Here is a 17,291-nt window from a genome sequence, read left to right on the forward strand (position 1 = left end):
GTAGATTGCACATTTTTTGCCACATGCTTTGTTAACATTTGTAGACAAACAATGAGATGCTTACAGGCCCTTTCCAAAGTCCACCTGTGTGCAATGTAACTAATTATGTGACTTCTGAAGGTAATTTGTTGCACCAGATCTTATTTAGGGGCTTCATAGCAAAGGGAGTGAATACATATGCACGCATCACTTTTCCATAGTTATTTAAATTTTTAAACAAGTTATTTTTTTTTCCTTCACCAATTTGGATTATTTTGTTTATGTCCATAACATAAAATGTATTTAAATTACAGGTTGTAATGGAACAAAATAGGAAAAAATGCCAAGGGGGTGAATACTTTTGGAAGGCACTGTATATTATCCATGTCCTTGTTCCGCCACGACTCCTAGAAACATAGAATATAACAGTTCTTCAGGTCCCGTTGACAGGATAGTCTGGAACAGAGCTTGTCCAGTTTGTTCATTAGGAACTATGTTCGCCAACAGAACAGGAGGTACAGGCAGTTTATTTGCTCACAAACGTAGTCTCGTCAGCATGCCAGCTCGGGCTGCCTCTCTTGCACCGTCGCTTCCTCTTTGAGTACATGGGATTAGGGTCAGGCCCAGAGTAAGCAGAACTTCCAGAGCAATTATGTCAAATAAATTGTCCGTAAAGCTCCGAGACAGGACTGTGTTGAGGCACAGATCTGGCCGCCCCGTCAAACTGAGCAATCGGGGAGAAGGGCCTTGGTCAGGGAGGTGAACAGAGCTCCAGATTTCCTCTGTGGAGACGGGAGAACCTTCCAGAAAGACAACCATCTCTACAGCACTTCACCAATTATGACTTTATGGTAGAGTGGCCAGACGGACACAAAGTTCATAGAGATCTTTGATGAAGTCCTGAGCGCTCTGGAGCAGGTTCTCAGACTGGGGCAAAGGTTCACCTTCCAACAGGACAACAACCCTAAGCGCACAGCCAAGAAAACGCAAGAGTGGCTTTGGGACATGTCCTCAATGTCCTTGAGAGGCCTAGCCAGAGCCCAGTCTAGAACCCAATCGAACATATCTGGAGAGACCTGAAAATAGCTGTGCAGCAACGCTCCCCATCCAACCTAATAGAGCTTGAGAGGATCTGCAGAGAATAAATGGGAGAAACTCCCCAAATACAGGCACACCAAGCTTGTAACGTCATATCCAAAAAGACTTGAGGCTGTAATCACTGCCAAAGGTGCTTCAAAAGTACTGAGTAAAGGGTCTGAAAACATATATACATTTTATATTTCAGTTATTTTTTAATACATTTTCAAAAATGTCTAAAAACCCGTTTTTGCTGTCATTATGGGGTGTGTAGATTGATGAGGGGAAAATGTTTCAGAATAACACGAACGTAACAAAAAGTTAAGGGGTCTGAATAGTTTCCGAATGCATCGTACGTACAAAAGATCAGATTATTATTTTTTTTAACACAAAATAGCTGCTATCCACTGCAGCGCCATCTTTACTCATGCATAACTGTATTGATTAGGGCTGTGACGGTCATGGATCTTTGGATGTTCACCCTGGTCACCATAATAAGCATTCGATTAGCAAAGAAAAACTCCTCTGCTGACTGCATGTGCTGCCATTGAAATAGAATGAATAGAATGGGCGTCCCCATTAAAGTCAATGACGGCATAATGGGTGGACTGGCGGAAATTGAGAGTGTACCTATAACAGGGTTACCAGATTACTCTCAAATTTCCTGTCCAACAACCCCTTAAAACCCGTCCACAAGGCCTGAAAAAATGTAGCACATCAAGAGAGGAGTTGCCACATGATAGAGAAGAATGTAGCTAGCTAGTGCTGTTAGTTCATTGTACAACTCGGACCGATTGCTGGTCACAGTGAAAAAGTTATTCTTTCAATGCATTTTTTTTTGCAAAAGGTGGGTAAACTGTTAGCGTGAAGGGAATTTTAATGTTTGTGCTTTTCTTACAACTCATTTCTGTGTTCTATTCATTCTCTATTCATTCTATTCATGGGGCGGCAGGGTAGCCTAGTGGTTAGAGAGTTGGACTAGTAACCGAAAGGTTGCAAGTTCATATCCCCGAGCTGATTAGGTACAAATCTGTCGTTCTGCCCCTGAACAGGCAGTTAACCCACTGTTCCTAGGCCGTCATTGAAAATAAGAATTTGTTCTTAACTGACTTGCCTAGTTAAATAAAGGTTCAATAAAAAATAAAAAAGTGCTGTTCTATAAACCAATTTCTGTGTTCATGCAAGAGGCTGACTGTACAATTCCTCATTGTCAGTAGCTGCAGTACGCCCAGACCTTGTTTTGAGAACAAACAAAAGATCTCAGTTTCAACGTCTCAGCTTAGAGAGAAGAAGCCTCGTGAGGCTTCATGTCTGTCACATGAATGAAACAAAACAGTAATATTTCACTAATTATGCTAAATCACACAAATATAATGTGTATAGCTGTATATAACTACTGGGACTGCCCAGGGCTGTCAAAAAACAAATGATAGTGGACCTATGCGCAAACCAGATGGGATGGTGTATCAGATGGTGTAGCAGAATGCGGTGGTAGCCATGCTGGTTGAGCATGCCTTGAATTCAAAATAAATCACTGGCAGTGTCACCACCAATGCACCACCACACCATCAGACCTCCTCAAATGTGCTTATTTAACTAGGCAAGTCAGTTAAGAATACATTTGTATTTACAATGATGGCCTTACTCGGTACTGCAGTGATGCCTCTTGCACTGAGATGCAGTGTCCTAGACTACTGCGCCACTCGGGAGCCCAAAATGCTTCACGGTGGGAACTACACATGCAGAGATCATCTGTTCACCTACTCTGCATCTCACAAAAAAAATATGGCGGTTGGAACCAAAAATCTAAATTTTGTACTCAGACCAAAGGACAGATTTCCACTGGTCTAAATGTCCATTGCTCGGGTTTTTTGGCCCAAACAAGTCTCTTATTATTGGTGTCCTTTAGTAGTCGTTTCTTCACAGCAATTCAACCATGAAGGCTTGATTCACACAGTCTCCTCTGAACAGTTGATGTTGAGATGTGTGTTACTTGAACTCTGAAGCATTTATTTGGGCTGAAATTTCTGAGGATGGTAACTAATGAACTTATCCTCTTATCCTCTAAAAGGGTCTTCCTTTCCTGTGCGGTCCTCATGAGAGCCAATTTCATCATAGCACTGATGGTTTTTGCAACTGCACTTTCAAAGTTGTTGAAATGTTCGACATTGACTGACCTTCATGTCTTAAAGTAATGATGGACTTTCGTTTCTCTTTGCTTTATTTGAGCTGTGGTTGCCCTAATATGAATTTAGTATTTTACCAAATAGGGCTATCTTCTGTATACCAACACCACCTTGTCACAACCCAACTGATTGTCTCAAATGCATTAAGGAAAGAAATTCCACAAATTAACAACCACACCTGTTAATAGAAAAGCATTCCTGGTGACAACATCATGAAGCTGGTTGAGAGAATGCCAAGAGTGTGAAGGCAAAGGGTGGCTACTTTGAAGAATCTCAAATATATTTTGATTTGTTACTAAATGTGTTATTTCATAGTTAGTGGGTCTTCACTATTATTCTAAAATGTAGAAAATAGTAAATATAAAGAAAAAACTGGAATGAGTAGGTGTGTCCAAACTTTTGACTGGTACTGTAAGTCCTGACCATTCAGATGCTGTGCTGACAAGTACACCGTAGTTGTTAAAGTTTAGATATGTTCCTGAAGGGAGATTGAATCCTGGTGCAATGTCCATAGGTTGTCCTGCTTTTAGGATTGGCAGTTACTAGGATAGTTAGCAAGCTAGCTGGATAGGTAACGTCCTTATTTCACTAACACAAAGTGAATATAATGACATTTGCGTAAAATACGTGTCATGTGAAACTAACTAGCTAGCTGCAATATTCATTTGTTGACATTATAGCAAAGATATTTATAACTAAACCCTGTCTGAGATGACAGCTTGAAAGCTAGCTAGCTACTATAGTCAAACCAGTAAATAGAGCTTAACGTGACTTACTTCCACCTAATTTGGGAATCCTTCCAATTTTGTTTGTTATTTCTGCTGTCAGGGTTCCAAAGTCCTGTTCGTAGGCTTCAAAGTCTGAAGACATTTGGAAGTTTGAGTGTGAAAGAGGTGTCTACTTGGCTGAAAGTTAGCTGAAGATGAAGCAAAACAACGCTTTCTGCGATTCGCGAGCCGTCACTTCCGTGTTGGGTTACAACACATTTTACCCGGTAAGAAAACAGCAACTGTTAATTAATTGGTTCTTCCAATGTGAACTGTCGAAACTTTCACTCTGCGGCGATAGAAAAAAAAACATACTTGTATTTAGAAATTAAAGACATCGTATTTGCTACAATTTATGAATTAAACATTTATTTACTGCTTTATCACATTGAAATAGAAGAAAACATTTGTTTTTAAGAGGACATAGCACATTTATAAAGAATAAATAATGTTGCTACAATTTTAAATAGACATACACATTTATAATCTTTACTAATCCCACATTTTGTTAAAAAAATATAAAAAGATGTTACACATCATCCATACCTACCCAAATAATGTCCTATTCCAATAAGCAACACCAGAGGGAGCTGTGCGTCTTGTGAAATACCACGTCTCCTCAATTTTGCAACGTCATCTCTCTGCGACTTGTATCTGCAACCACCACGAACGATGTAAAGTTGCCTTTTTAAGCTACTTCAATCATTTATTTAACGAATATATATTATGTTGTTGTTATAGGGAACACAGTTTGACTCGAGTGTATATTTCACCTATCTGTGTTGAATTAGCTAAATAGAATGTAGCTAGCTAAAACTAGCTGTATGGGCAGGTCAGCATTGAAAAACACGTCTTGAGATATGAAGACATCAAATTAGTGTAAATTAGTTGGTTAACATTTTTTGGTAAACTTTCCAAATGTCGATTTAATAAAATACGCTAGACAGGGTGTGATCTTTTTGTGTCGGTAAAATTAATTATGCGACAAATGTAGGGGACACGCTTTTATGCGCAAATATTGATGTAATAACTTTTATATCGAAGTAAACTTGTATCTCGATGACATGCTGTGCGGTCCTCCCACGGCATTAGTTTTTTTTCTGCCGGGGGAGATTATGTGCATTAGCACAAATAACCACATCTGTAATTTAATTCCCGTCCGAATTGACAATGTCAGTCATTTTAGAGGCTGTTTAGCTCACAGCTGCAGGCTTGGGCATTTAGGATGTATTCTACTACGGATCGCTAAAATAATGATTATGATTACACTTCCTCAATGCAAATATTATGGCGACACCATACTAAAGATGGTTTAAAATTTTGGGAGCCAAGATCGAGTTATCAGTGTAGCCTGGACATCTTCAGGCATAAAATAAACACATCCAGTCCGCCGTTATAACGGTCCATTTATTTAGGAAAGAAGAATTGTTAGTTTGGGGGGGAAAAACGAATTTCGTCCAAATCACCTCACAAAATATGGATATTCTGGGGAAATAATTACATAACCAACTTTCTCTCTGTAGGTTGTTATTGATGCTCCTTGACAATAAATATTGAGGATCTTGTTCTGGTGACATGCTCATCTTTGCTTGGCTGCTGTTGACAAATAATCGTATCATGTAGGCCAGGGATCTCCAACCCGGTTCCTGGAGAGAGCTAACCTGTAAGTTTTCGCTCCAACCCCATTTGTAACTCACCTGTTTCACCTTATCAACCAGTTACCAGATCATTTGTATTTGTCAAACTGCAGCCAAGCATCGATGATCATGTCAGCAGAATAAGACCCTCAATATTTATTGGAAAGGAGCATCAGCTTGCACTTTCACCATCCTCTGAATTTCATCATAATTTATGTAATCTGAAGCCTAGTAAACTGCATGCTTTCTCTGACTAGATGTAGTGGGAGGACCACACAGCATGTCATCTCGTGACTTCTAGTTTACTTCGATGTGATGGTTATATCAATATTTGTGCATGAAAGCATTTCCACCTACATTTCTCACATAATTCAATTTACCAAAACAAAAAGAGCCCACTTGAAAAGCGTATTTTGTTTTGTCGACATTTGGAAAGTTTACTGAAATCTGTTTCCATTAGGCCTGTCTTGACATTTTTTATCCAATGTACTTCACTCACATAAAAAGGTTGGATGTAAGCCTGGTTAGTGTTAGTGACAAATCATTATTCTACTATCAATCTACAGGGCGCTTTCTCCAGTCCAGAGAAAGGAGCATATGAAAGACGAGGCCAAAGAGCGAGTGAAGGGAGAAATAGGGTCCCACAAAGGAAGAGGCTGACCGGGAGAAGGAGAAGGGATGCAAAGGACATAGCTCCACTGGGAGCAGCAGGTTAGACACAATTTGAGTGACCGCTCCTTTCCCATCTCTCAGCCACAACGCACCTCTGCTGAATCAGACCACTTATCTCAGCAGTCACTGCTTTCTGATCTGTCCCCACAGTAAGGTCCTCTCCCTGTCAGAACGTAACTCTGGCTCCAGTTCTTCCAGCGGCTCCAGTTCCTCCTCTGCCTCGAGCCGCTCCAGGTCTTCCAGCTCCCGATCCTCCAGCTCCTCAGGGTCACCCAACCTCATTCGCCGCCACAACAACAACCACCAATGCTCACAGTCCAAGTATGTGTGACCCGTAAAGCAGTGGTCCAGCCCTTAGTTAAATTCCGTGCAGGCTAAATACTTTCAATTCACCTAATGGTTTAACATTCAATAACTTCATTAGTTGAATTCAGTATGTTTGTGCTGGGCTGTCAAAAAAACCTGCAAACTCCATAACTCTGCAGGACCAGGGGTCGGTGTACACTCCGGAAAATGAATCCAAAGACTGAAGGAGAGGGATCGTTGAGCTTGGAAGTGTGACATTTTTTGGGAGTGGAGGAATAAAGAGTAAGAGCTCTTCCATTTGTCCTGTAGATCCAAGGAGAGGCATAGGAGGAGCCCCAGCCCCTGACCCACCAAGGTGTACCTGGGCCGCCTCACCAGAAACGTAATCAAGGTGAGTAAAGATGACTGCTCAGTCTCCAAGTGTATGTGCACATCAATGGGATTCAATATAGCCTATTTGAATGCATTTTTAGTGTCAAGCTGCAGACTGTATGTTGAAGGCATTGGAGGTTTCTGGGAGTAGGGAGCAATATCTCTAGAGGTTGGGTTTTGACTAAAGTCTCTTCTCTTTTCAGGGACACATCCAGGAGATCTTCGGCACATATGGCAAGATCAAAATGATTGACATGCCTGTGGACAGGCTCCACCCACACCTGTTGAAAGGTTACACCTACATGGAGTTTGAGACGGTCGTTGAGGCCGAGAAGGGTCTCAAACACATGGATGGAGGTTGGTGGAGACCAATGGTTCTGAGTCTACATGCAGTTAGCATCTATAGTTTGAATGCATTGTAATACTGCTCTGTTGGACTCTCTGTCCATAACCTATCCTCAGAGTTTTTACTTTACTCAAACTATTAGAACATCATCAAAAACAATCTGGTTTCCTCCATACCGTTATTTTTCATCTGTGATGTCTGCAGGTCAGATTGATAGACAGGAGATCATAGCCCCCGCCCCCCTCACAGGATGCCTCCACAATGTGGCGACGCACCCCATCCCGCATAAGGAGAAGGTCAGTCTCCAATAGTGTTAATGTCTTTGCGTGTGTGGAGTTCTGTCAGTAATGAGGTTTCGCAGTACATTTCTGTAATTACATACCGTACCAGTCAAAAGTTGACACACCTACTCATTAAAGGGGTTTTATTTATTTGTACTAATTTCTACATTGTAGAATAATAGTGAAGACATTAAAACTATGAAATAACACATATGGAAACATGTAGTAACCAAAAAAAATGGTTAAACAAATCACAATATATTTTAGATCCTTCAAAGTAGCCACCCTTTGCCTTGATGACAGCTTTTCACACTCTTGGCATTCTCTCAAACAGCTTCAACTGGAATGCTTTTCCAACAGTCTTGAAGGACTTCCCACATTTGCTGAGCACTTGTTAGCTGCTTTTCCTTCACTCTGCGGTCCAACTCATCCCTAACCATCTCAATTGGGTTGAGGTCGAGTGATTGTGGAGGCCAGGTCATCTGATGCAGCACTCACCACTCTCCTTCTTGGTCAAATAGCCCTTACATAGCCTGGAGGTGTGTTGGGTCAATGTCCTGTTGAAAAACAAATTATAGTCCCACTATGTGCAAACCAGATAGGATGGCGTATCGCTGCACAATTCTAAATAAATCAGACCGTGTCACCAGCAAAGCACCTCTTCCATGCTTCACGGTAGGAACTACACATGCAGAGATCATCCATTCACTTACTCTGCATCTCACAATTACACGGAGGTTGGAACCAAAAACTCAGAAAACCAAAGGACAGATTTCCACCGGTCCAATGTCCATTGCTTGTGTTTCTTGGTCTCTTGGTTGTGTTTCTTGGTCTCTTCTTCTTATTGGTGTCCATTAGTAGTGGTTTCTTTGCAGCAATTCTACCATGAAGGCCTGATTCACGCTGTCTCCTCTGAACAGTTGTTGAGATGTGTTTGTTACTTGAACTCTGAAGCATTTATTTGGGCTGCAATTTCTGAAGCTGGTAACTCTAATGAACTTATTCTGTGCAGCAGAGGTAACTCTGGGTCTTCCTTTCCTGTGGTGGTCCTCATGAGAGCCAGTTTCATCATAGCGCTTGATGGTTTTTGCGACTGCACTTGAAGAAACTTACGTTCTTGAAATTTTCCACATTGACTGACCTTCATGTCTTAAAGTAATGATGGACTGTCATTTCTCTTTGCTTATTTGAGCTGTTCTTGCCATAATATGGTCTTGGGTCTTTTACCAAGTAGGGCTATATTCTGTATACCATCCCTACCTTGTCACAACAACTGATTAACTTTTAACAAGGCCCACCTGTTAATTGAAATAAATTCCAGGTGACTACCTCATGAAGCTGGTTAAGAGAATCCAAAGACTGTGCAAAGCTGTCATCAAGGCAAAGGGTGGCTACTTTGAAGGATCTAAAATATATTCTGATTTGTTTGTACACATTTTTTGGGGTTATTTTTTTCCCCCTATTTACTATTGTAAGAAAATCCGGAGTCTTATGTCTTACATCTGTATCCTGTATTTAGATTGATATTTTTAATATATATATTTTTCTCTTGTGCATCCCTGATTACAGAATGAATGGCAGTTGACCACGTATCCCCTCAAGTGTGAAGATAAAGACCATTTGTCATTCCCCTGGCAAATAAGTCTCCTGACCTTTTGTTTACATCCCCCTCTGTGCCTCTTAAGGTCTCGGTCACCACGGAGACAATCTCCAGTTCGCCGCAGAACTCGCTTGCGCTCCCCCGGTTGCCGACGCCACAGCTCACGCGCCAGCTCGAACTCCTCCAGGTAGAGCTGCCTGGAACCCCTGACCTCACAGCTCCCCTCCTCCCTCATTTTCCATTTCTTCACTGAAAAAGTTTGTATCTAAAGTTCTACCCAGCTTCCTATCCATGTGTCCTTCACTCTAATGATCACTGACCTCACAGGAAAAACCATGACTATTGAGACAGCCTTTCTCTCACCATAGTATATTTTTATTGGTCTGTAAGCATAATAATAGTTGCTAGGATCAATCTGAGGCAAGCTAGCACTGTCAAGAGGAGTGAAATGACCCCCCCCCCCCTCAAGCCATTGTGATTTGTCCTAAAGAGCTAAATGGTGGTTGACAGAATTCTAATTTTTGTGGAACTTTTATAGTTTTATACATTGAGTGTTTTTTGTTTTCATATGCAACTATTAAAACATTTTTTTGTTTGAGGCCAGCTTGACATGTGCTGCCTGATTTTTATTTGTCTTGACAATAAAATGAATGAGTCTCGGGAAACAATTTATGACTGGGTTTCCGTCAGACTCATTCACACCACCATACTACAACATTCCATAGTACCTTGAGTGGTTAGTAAGGCCCTTTGATGAAACGTAGTAAAGCATGTATTCAAAATGTTTCCTTACTCATAATGCATACTTATTCATAATGCGTAGGCTAGCTAGACTGGGGGACGATCTTTTGTGTACCGTGTGGACACACAAGTTTGAAACATACCACTTTGAGAACGGAGAAGCCACCTCAAATCATTTGTCAAGATTCCAAACGCAAAACAAAGCATGGTTCATTTACCAAAAAATATTTATACACACACAAACACACACCACGCTTGAAACACTGCCCCCAATATATTACATTGTAATTTTATATACAAGACGTGGACGAGAGAAGCTATCGTCGTGTCTAATATCACTCAAGCATGACAGCATCCATCTGTGTAGGAAGGAAAGTTTAGGGTTTAGCCTCCTTGTTCTCCTGGCTGGGTTTGTCCATCAGGTCTTTGAACCCTAGCTTCTCCAGAGGTTCCTTGGCCATCAGCTGACTTAAATAGCAGAGAATAGTTTCACATTGGTGATCAGAGAAGTCAAGTTCTAGTCAATGGTGTGTGGTAGCAGCTAAAAGAACAGTCAATACTCACTTATCCATCCGGCATTCAAGGTAGTCTTTGGACTGTACTCGACACATGGAGTTATCATAGCTGTTGTCTTTCAAGCACTTCATGAATTTCTCTTTGAATGCTTTACACTCTCCTGCAATGAAAAACAGCAGATGCAATGGTGCATTGCCTTTCAATCACTAAACAAATACAGGGGAAAGCTAAAGCAGTTTAACTGTCATTCATTCCCGTATATGCCTGTCATTTCACAGATCGCATACATCGGAGGTCAAACATCTCTTTCCTATACAGCTGGAAACTACAGGAGCTTTGCACGTCACAGCTATTGCTGGAACTAACGAGTCAGTTACTCAACAAGGAGTGGTTTATTTTTCTTACCGAAATGATCCAGAGGGAAGGATCCTTTGTCTGGAGCACGGGGCCGAAAAGACTTACTGCTAAAGTTCATTGCGGTCGACATGATTGCTTTTTGTAAGAGACGTATCAAAAATAAAAACAAGACCTTCGCGATTATTTCAAGCAATAGCGCAGTTCAGTCGCAGCACAGTTATGACGTGGACAAACGTTCTGAGCTAGACGTGAATAATCAACCCATAGATAACATCGATTACGTTTTCGACCATGGAGATCCTACTCAATTACTTGAGGGGCTAAGTCATAAACCTTTAAAGTTCCAGAACGGCCGGAAATTCCAGACATATTGGTCAGGTGTGTTCGTAAATGTAATATTGAGTGTTCAAAGTGTGCTCTGGGCATTTGTAAAATCAGAGCATTTTCACATTGGCCATTTGTAAATTCAGCGAGTTTCACTCTCAGAGCACACACTGGACGCTCTGACTGAGTAGTATGGTTGATCCAAGTTCTGACCTCACAATGTCAGTCAAGCACCCAAGCAAACTGGCTAACCTTGGCTAGCTTGCTAGCTACTTCCAGGCACAAATGAGAGAACACCTCACTCTGACCATTTTACTCGCCCTTGCAGAGCTGGTTAGGCAGTTTGTTATCCAGATCGTTGGTGACTAACTGTGCTTCTGGCAACAATTTAATTATGTTTTTATTATGTTATCAACACGGGTGTTGAACGTTCGTAAATTCTTCAGATTTTCTGCGCTCTGGCACACTTGACGAGAGTGCTCTGAAAACGGAGCAGATGGCCAGAGTGAATTTACGAACGCACCCCAAACAAGTCTAATTGGAATGAATGGCAGTAAAGGCGTTCAGAGCACACACTGGACGCTCTGGCTGTGAGGAGTAGGGTTGATCCAAGCGTTCTGACCAACGGCAGTCAAGCACCCAAGCTAACTGGGCTATCTTTCTAACTACTTCCAGATACAAATGAGAGAATACCTCACTGACCATTTTACTTGACCTAGCAGAGTTGGTTATGCTGTTTTCATGTTATCCATAGAGTTGGTGACTGGAACTGTGTTGCTGGCAACAATTTAATTACGAATTTTTTCAGACGTTTACTTGCACCGGCAATATTCAACTGGTGTTGACCATTCGTAAATTCATCAGTTATTCTTCACTCTGGCACACTCAGATGAAAGTTCTCTGAAATCGGCGGAAATAGCCAGAGTGATTTACGAACGCACCCAATTTCTTATCACAGCACTGGCAAACCATGTTTGACCACCTCCCTGACCAAAATGGCTGCCCTTTAGCCCATAATAAGAGTGTTAAAACCTTCTAGTATTCCAATTTCTAAATCGATGTTTTCGACAATCTACTAACTTTTAAAGGGACAGAAGAAAGTGGAAGTAAAAGGCAACTACAAATACATAATATTTGCCAGTGAAATGTATGGACAGTTCACATTTTGTACAAAATAAAATAGTCCGTATAAAAACTTTCACAATATGTTGGCTGTCAGTGTCAGAAAGAAAGAATTAGGCTACACAGGTAGTAAAAAAGTAATGATCATCATTCATACCACTGGAGGTCTCACTGCGACTGCAGACACATGAGTTGGAGGAGAATGAGGGGATGACACAGACTTCAGATAATGCAGTCAGCAAGACTTCGTAATAGAGCTGTAGTTTACAAGCTAGAGACTTGTCAAACCTTCAAATCATCTCATCCAAGCGGATTTCTAATAGGCTTTTCATTAGCTTTTTTTGTTCAAAACCAGGAGCAGTTTTTGTTCAGTATTTCGAGTAGTCTACAAGGTCACAATTGCATTTTTGCTTTATCCCAGTGAACGTGCTTTGTATTGAAGTCTTTCGGATTGGGTGGAGATCAAACGGCGATGGAGTCGGAGAGGAATAAACGGCTCTTGCAAGATGTCCTGGCCAGACCTGGAAACGATGTATGTGCAGACTGCGGCAATGCAGGTAGGAAACGAACGGTTGATCAAATAGAAGCGACAAATCGTTTATGGTCCCTAATCATGCATGTGTGCGACGCGCGTGTCATAGCCTAGTGTAGAATGCACCTGCCAGTTAACCTTAAATAGCCTATACTGTTTTATTTTATTGTTGTTGTGACAGCTTGTCAGTCAGTGCTATCCCTATCTGCGATTCAACCAATAATTAATTGCCTTTTGACATTGTTCTGGAATGTCAAAATACAATTATTGGTTAAATCGGGAGTCCCTATCTAATGAATGTCTCTATTTTATGCAATGTCATTATTTCTAGTGCACTTTAAAGTCAATAGTTGTGGAAACAGGAAATAATGTGAATTGCGTTTGTGAGACACACCTTATAGCCAGTGCTAAAGCATTGGCAGCCAGCGCCTACTGAGGAGCATTGCTGGGCTGTAGGGTATAGGGGAACTGCCAAATGTATTGAGACATGCAGACCTTGTATAAACAAAACAACAACAAAAACATTCATATACTTTCCTGAATACCTTCCATAATGTATGCCATTGTCTGTTACTCGAACCCACACTGTCATTCTGACAGACAATGAAATTAGTGGTTAAACCAGTGGCGTCAGTTCAGCTAAATTTAGGGCTTGGCAAAACTCCAAAATTATACTTGGAGAAAAATACATTTAAAAAATGAGCCCAGCCACTGCTCAACCTCATCATAAATGGACTGATTTACTTGTGGAATGGCGCGTACCTGTACAGTGCAACATGAAATATATGCATAATAAACGCTATCAATTCACAAGCCCGACTTCAAATGCCGACATCAATGTGGAAGTAACCAGTGCATAAAACAGCTGACCGCGAATGCAAACTATGCCATACAAATCATACACATGCATTGAAATGAAAAGGCATAGGCCTACATCGAAGGACATACTTAGGCCTACAATCAACAAGAACGCATGAAGACAAATCACCCACATGGCAAAAACTGGTTGAATCAACGTTGTGTCTACATAATTTGAACCCAAAAAATACGTATGTGATGACGTAATTTGCAAAAAGTAATCAATGTCATGGAATGTTATATTTCTTTTACCCAAGTCTTAACCTAAATCCAATGACAGGGTGACGTTTTGGGTTGACTTCACATTGAATTCATGTTAGTTGACAAATCAAAACTAGATGTTGAACTGACTTCTGTGCCAGGTGGGAAACTCCACCAAAGAACGACCAAAATCACGAAATACAAAAGGAAAATCTAAACATGTCTTTTTAAGGGAGCAAAGGTCCCTTTACTATGGAGCACCAAAGCTGCCTTAATGAGAATAAAATGCACACATAGATAGATACATGAATAAAAACAAATCACATATAAATAGCTAAATAAACACACATAAAACAAATACATTGATACATAATTTAAATAATGAATCCCACTTTCTTTCATTTTATTCATTCATATTATTTCTGCATTTACATTTATATTTATTCCTCCAGTATGACAATGAGGGGGTGTCAAGCAAACGTATATGGGTGATATTGATCTATTATATTTGTCACTTTTTGGGGGGTTGGAAATCTATTATATGCTGCTGTTCCGCACACGCACCATAAAAACACTCAAAAAGAACAAATGGAACATTGCCCTTGCTTGACGTAGAAACAGGTGAACAGTTTTGGAACACTGAGCCATTGACTATCGACCGGGAATCGACCGGGATGGGCGAGAGGTATGTCAAGTTTGGCCAGAAAAGCATGGTAAGATAACGTTACCATAAGCTAATATCAAGCTTATAACTGATTAATTCGAGTTGGTTAGCTAACGTTAGCTGGGTTTTACAGCCTGACTCTCAGTTTTACACTTAGCTAGCTAGCTAGCGAACTAACTGTAAGTATCATAAACCATTATCTAGCTATGGTAGATAACATATTTGTCAGATATAAAGCAAGCAGGATCGTGGCATGTCAAAAGCAAAGCATGGTTGGCTAGCTCACATTAACTATATCACGTATTAAGCAATACTTAATTCATAAGCTAGCAGCTAGCTAACTACAGTGAGTCAAATGAGGAGCATGTTGTCATGATGGAATAAATCACCTATGTGAAGCTAGCCACAATACGGATGAGCCACAATAATTGAATTTGCTGTTCCCCATAGTAATTGTTAGTGAGATGAGACATTGTGCCATAATATAAATAATATTTTAGCTAGCTATAAATTCACATGTATGCCATGTAATTTGTCATAGCTGTTTTCACAAAATGGCATGCATGCTTTTAATCAGATATGGTCATTTATTCATGTGAAATAGGCAAAGTCAGGGGTGCAACTTTGGTTTTAGATGTGGGGAGACATCCATTTTTTTATCCAGTCAGATTAACACTCGAAACAGCCTACACGACCGCTCGGAGGAGTCATGGAGGAGTCATGGTCCTCAAGCACACCGTTGCCTCGATTTCAGAATGTCCCCCCGTCCCCAGTGAAAGTTGCGCCCCTGAGCAAAGTGACAAATGTATTGTGAAAAAAGGTACCATTTTCTTTTGTTAATCTCTGAAGGTTTATCATCTGATTTCTTGGAGCCTGAGCAGGAGACTCTGGGCCAATGGGAGATCAGGGGTGAGGGCTCTCTTTCTAGCACTCACTACCTCTATTGAGCTCTCTCCAGGTGCTACAGAGACAGAATGGTCTAAGGCCTTCTGACCAACAACCTCTCCAGAGCACAGAGAAGCTAAACTAAACTCATAATAGTATACATGATGCGCTATGTAATCCTCCTTCGCTGTGGCAGTCTGCCTGTGTGATGACATAGCATATTATCCAAAGCCACTGGTTGGATTGGATTTTTTGTACTCATGCCAAAACTCATGCTCTCTCCTCCCTGTCTCCCAGACATTTATAAAAACTAACATGTGTCCATCCCCCTATCCCCAGGTGAGTCTGCTGGGCTATGGAACTCTAGAGCAGCACATCAAAAGACCTGCCACGCTGTTGTCAGCTATGTGAAGGATGCAACTATCAAGGCTTTCAAAGGCCACATTTTTGGGGATGACCAAATGCAATAAAGTTTTGTATAAACTCATACATTTTGTTACATTATAATACAAATACTTTTCCATAGAATGTTTGTCATTAACTTTTACTACTTCCTGTGGTAACAAACACAACACTTGGAGCTTACGATTCAAAATGTCTAAAGTGAATGCTAAATAGATTTGTATTAATGCATATTAGACATAACACAGGTGTTTCAACTAAAGTATACTGTATATCTCAGACAAGATTGAAGAATGGGACAAAGTGAAAATAAGTCAATGCTTGTGTCCGTAGCTGTTGGTATGAATTGAAGTGGTTACATACAATACATGTTGACAGAATGGCTGTGAGACAGCGAGAGAGACTGTTGCTGTACTCCCAGGTAAGGCTTTTGGTTCCGGTACCACTGAAGGCCAAAGTTTTCAGTCAGGCAGCTTGAAGATGTGTCCTCATCCAGGCCCATGTCACAGCATGCAGTGTTCTGATAGGTAGATGACAATAAATGCATTATGTTTCTTCCATCACTGTCTCTAGCCTGGTCCAAGACCTGTTGTTTAACCCTTCAGAGTAAACTGGCACACATGTCACTTCCTGTTGAATGAGGGAGAGCGCGGTTTGTTTTGAAAGTGTTATTGGAAAGTTTCTTAGTAGCTAGCTAACTTTTTAATTTGGATCCCACAATGCAGTTGGCATCAGTTGCTGGGACAGGCTAGTCTCCAGTGATCCTGCTGACCAAGGCTGGGTCTGAGGAGCTATTTGGAGTAGCAGTTAGCTAGCTGCCTATCAAGCTAGCAGGGTTTTCTTGAGGGCTTGAACGCAACCCCGTGATGCAGTTAGCCATTATGGATGGGACAGCTGTTTGTCTCGGCTTTGTGGCTGTCAAGATCCCTGCTCTTAGTTGTTTTCAATCTTCCCTGTGACCTGCCCTGTCTGGAACTGCAAGGAGTAACAGCATAACCTATGTTGCTACCTACCATGACAAAGACCAAAGACGGCGGTAGTACCGTTGAGGACAGTAGTGTCTCTGAATCACACGTGAAGGATCTTTTAAACAAACAAAAATAGTTCTACAAGCAGTTGTTACAACAAGAAAATAGCTTCAAGTGTGTTGTCCAAATACTGGTGGATCCAACTACTTAAAATAATGAACGACCTCACCAGAGGGGACCTGAAGAACAGTTTGCAGTTCTCCCAAGGTCAGCTCGATGAGATGAAACAGGAGAATGGAAAGATGACAAATCTGTAAGTCATTGAGAGTGGACATTAATTCTGTGTGTGAATCCATGATAACAATGACGGATAAATCGGAATCGAGGGACAATCAAGGCGAAACAACATGGTTGTGGACAGAATTGCAGAATCTCCACATGAGACCTGGACGGAGTCTGAGGACAAAGTGAGGGAAATGATCTCTGAGAAACAACAAT

At 41.0% G+C, this 17,291-nt stretch overlaps 3 protein-coding genes and 2 long non-coding RNA genes across 12 annotated transcripts in view; 3 read left to right on the plus strand and 2 right to left on the minus strand.

The window, feature by feature from the left end:
- The window catches only part of LOC109869920 (vesicle transport through interaction with t-SNAREs homolog 1A-like), a 169,897-nt gene extending 165,648 nt beyond the window's left edge, over positions 1-4,249 (minus strand). For 2 of the 6 annotated variants that reach the window (XM_031804695.1, XM_031804699.1), the window contains exon 1: positions 4,019-4,220. In XM_031804695.1, coding sequence (XP_031660555.1) covers positions 4,019-4,112 — 94 coding nt within the window. In that variant the 5' untranslated portion in view covers positions 4,113-4,220. Of the gene's footprint in view, positions 1-4,018 lie in introns of all 6 variants that reach the window. The other 4 variants (XM_031804697.1, XM_020460229.2, XM_031804696.1 and 1 more) reach the window with 3 other exon arrangements.
- Positions 4,250-4,640: 391 nt separating this feature from the next.
- LOC109870473 (uncharacterized) lies at positions 4,641-9,891 on the plus strand. Of its 2 annotated transcripts, none has more exons than XR_002252158.2 (7): positions 4,641-4,683; positions 6,213-6,357; positions 6,469-6,639; positions 6,934-7,015; positions 7,200-7,353; positions 7,547-7,638; positions 9,193-9,891. It is a non-coding gene; the product is annotated as an uncharacterized LOC109870473 (long non-coding RNA). The 2 variants fall into 2 exon arrangements; XR_002252157.2 differs by having other exon boundaries at positions 9,309-9,891.
- Positions 9,892-10,173: 282 nt separating this feature from the next.
- cox19 (cytochrome c oxidase assembly factor COX19) lies at positions 10,174-11,077 on the minus strand. The gene is made up of 3 exons (XM_020460990.2): positions 10,886-11,077; positions 10,529-10,640; positions 10,174-10,432 (listed from the first exon to the last, which is right to left on the minus strand). Exons 1-3 carry the CDS (start codon positions 10,965-10,967, stop codon positions 10,342-10,344), a joined length of 285 nt encoding a protein of 94 aa, XP_020316579.1. The 5' UTR covers positions 10,968-11,077; the 3' UTR covers positions 10,174-10,341.
- A 1,364-nt stretch (positions 11,078-12,441) lies between these two features.
- LOC109869969 (arf-GAP with dual PH domain-containing protein 1) overlaps positions 12,442-17,291 on the plus strand; it is a 48,509-nt gene continuing 43,659 nt past the window's right edge. The window contains exon 1 of one of the 2 annotated variants that reach the window (XM_031805120.1): positions 12,442-12,840. In XM_031805120.1, coding sequence (XP_031660980.1) covers positions 12,756-12,840 — 85 coding nt within the window. In that variant the 5' untranslated portion in view covers positions 12,442-12,755. The remainder of the gene's footprint in view (positions 12,841-17,291) is intronic. The other variant, XM_031805121.1, reaches the window with a different exon arrangement.
- On the plus strand, positions 14,304-16,393 carry LOC116357478 (uncharacterized). Its single transcript, XR_004205485.1, has 3 exons — positions 14,304-14,587; positions 15,388-15,447; positions 15,763-16,393. It is a non-coding gene; the product is annotated as an uncharacterized LOC116357478 (long non-coding RNA).

This window comes from Oncorhynchus kisutch, linkage group LG25, assembly GCF_002021735.2.
Source record: "Oncorhynchus kisutch isolate 150728-3 linkage group LG25, Okis_V2, whole genome shotgun sequence".
Classification (NCBI taxonomy): Eukaryota; Metazoa; Chordata; class Actinopteri; order Salmoniformes; family Salmonidae; genus Oncorhynchus; species Oncorhynchus kisutch.

Bases quoted from the DNA above. Each gene is read 5' to 3' on its own strand.
- cox19 (XM_020460990.2), bottom strand. From the start codon at position 10,967: ATGTCGACCGCAATGAACTTTAGCAGTAAGTCTTTTCGGCCCCGTGCT. The intron at 10,641-10,885 runs GTAAGAAAAATA...TTTTCATTGCAG, and splicing joins CTTCCCTCTGGATCATTTCG to GAGAGTGTAAAGCATTCAAA. The intron at 10,433-10,528 runs GTGAGTATTGAC...CTGCTATTTAAG, and splicing joins CTTGAATGCCGGATGGATAA to TCAGCTGATGGCCAAGGAAC.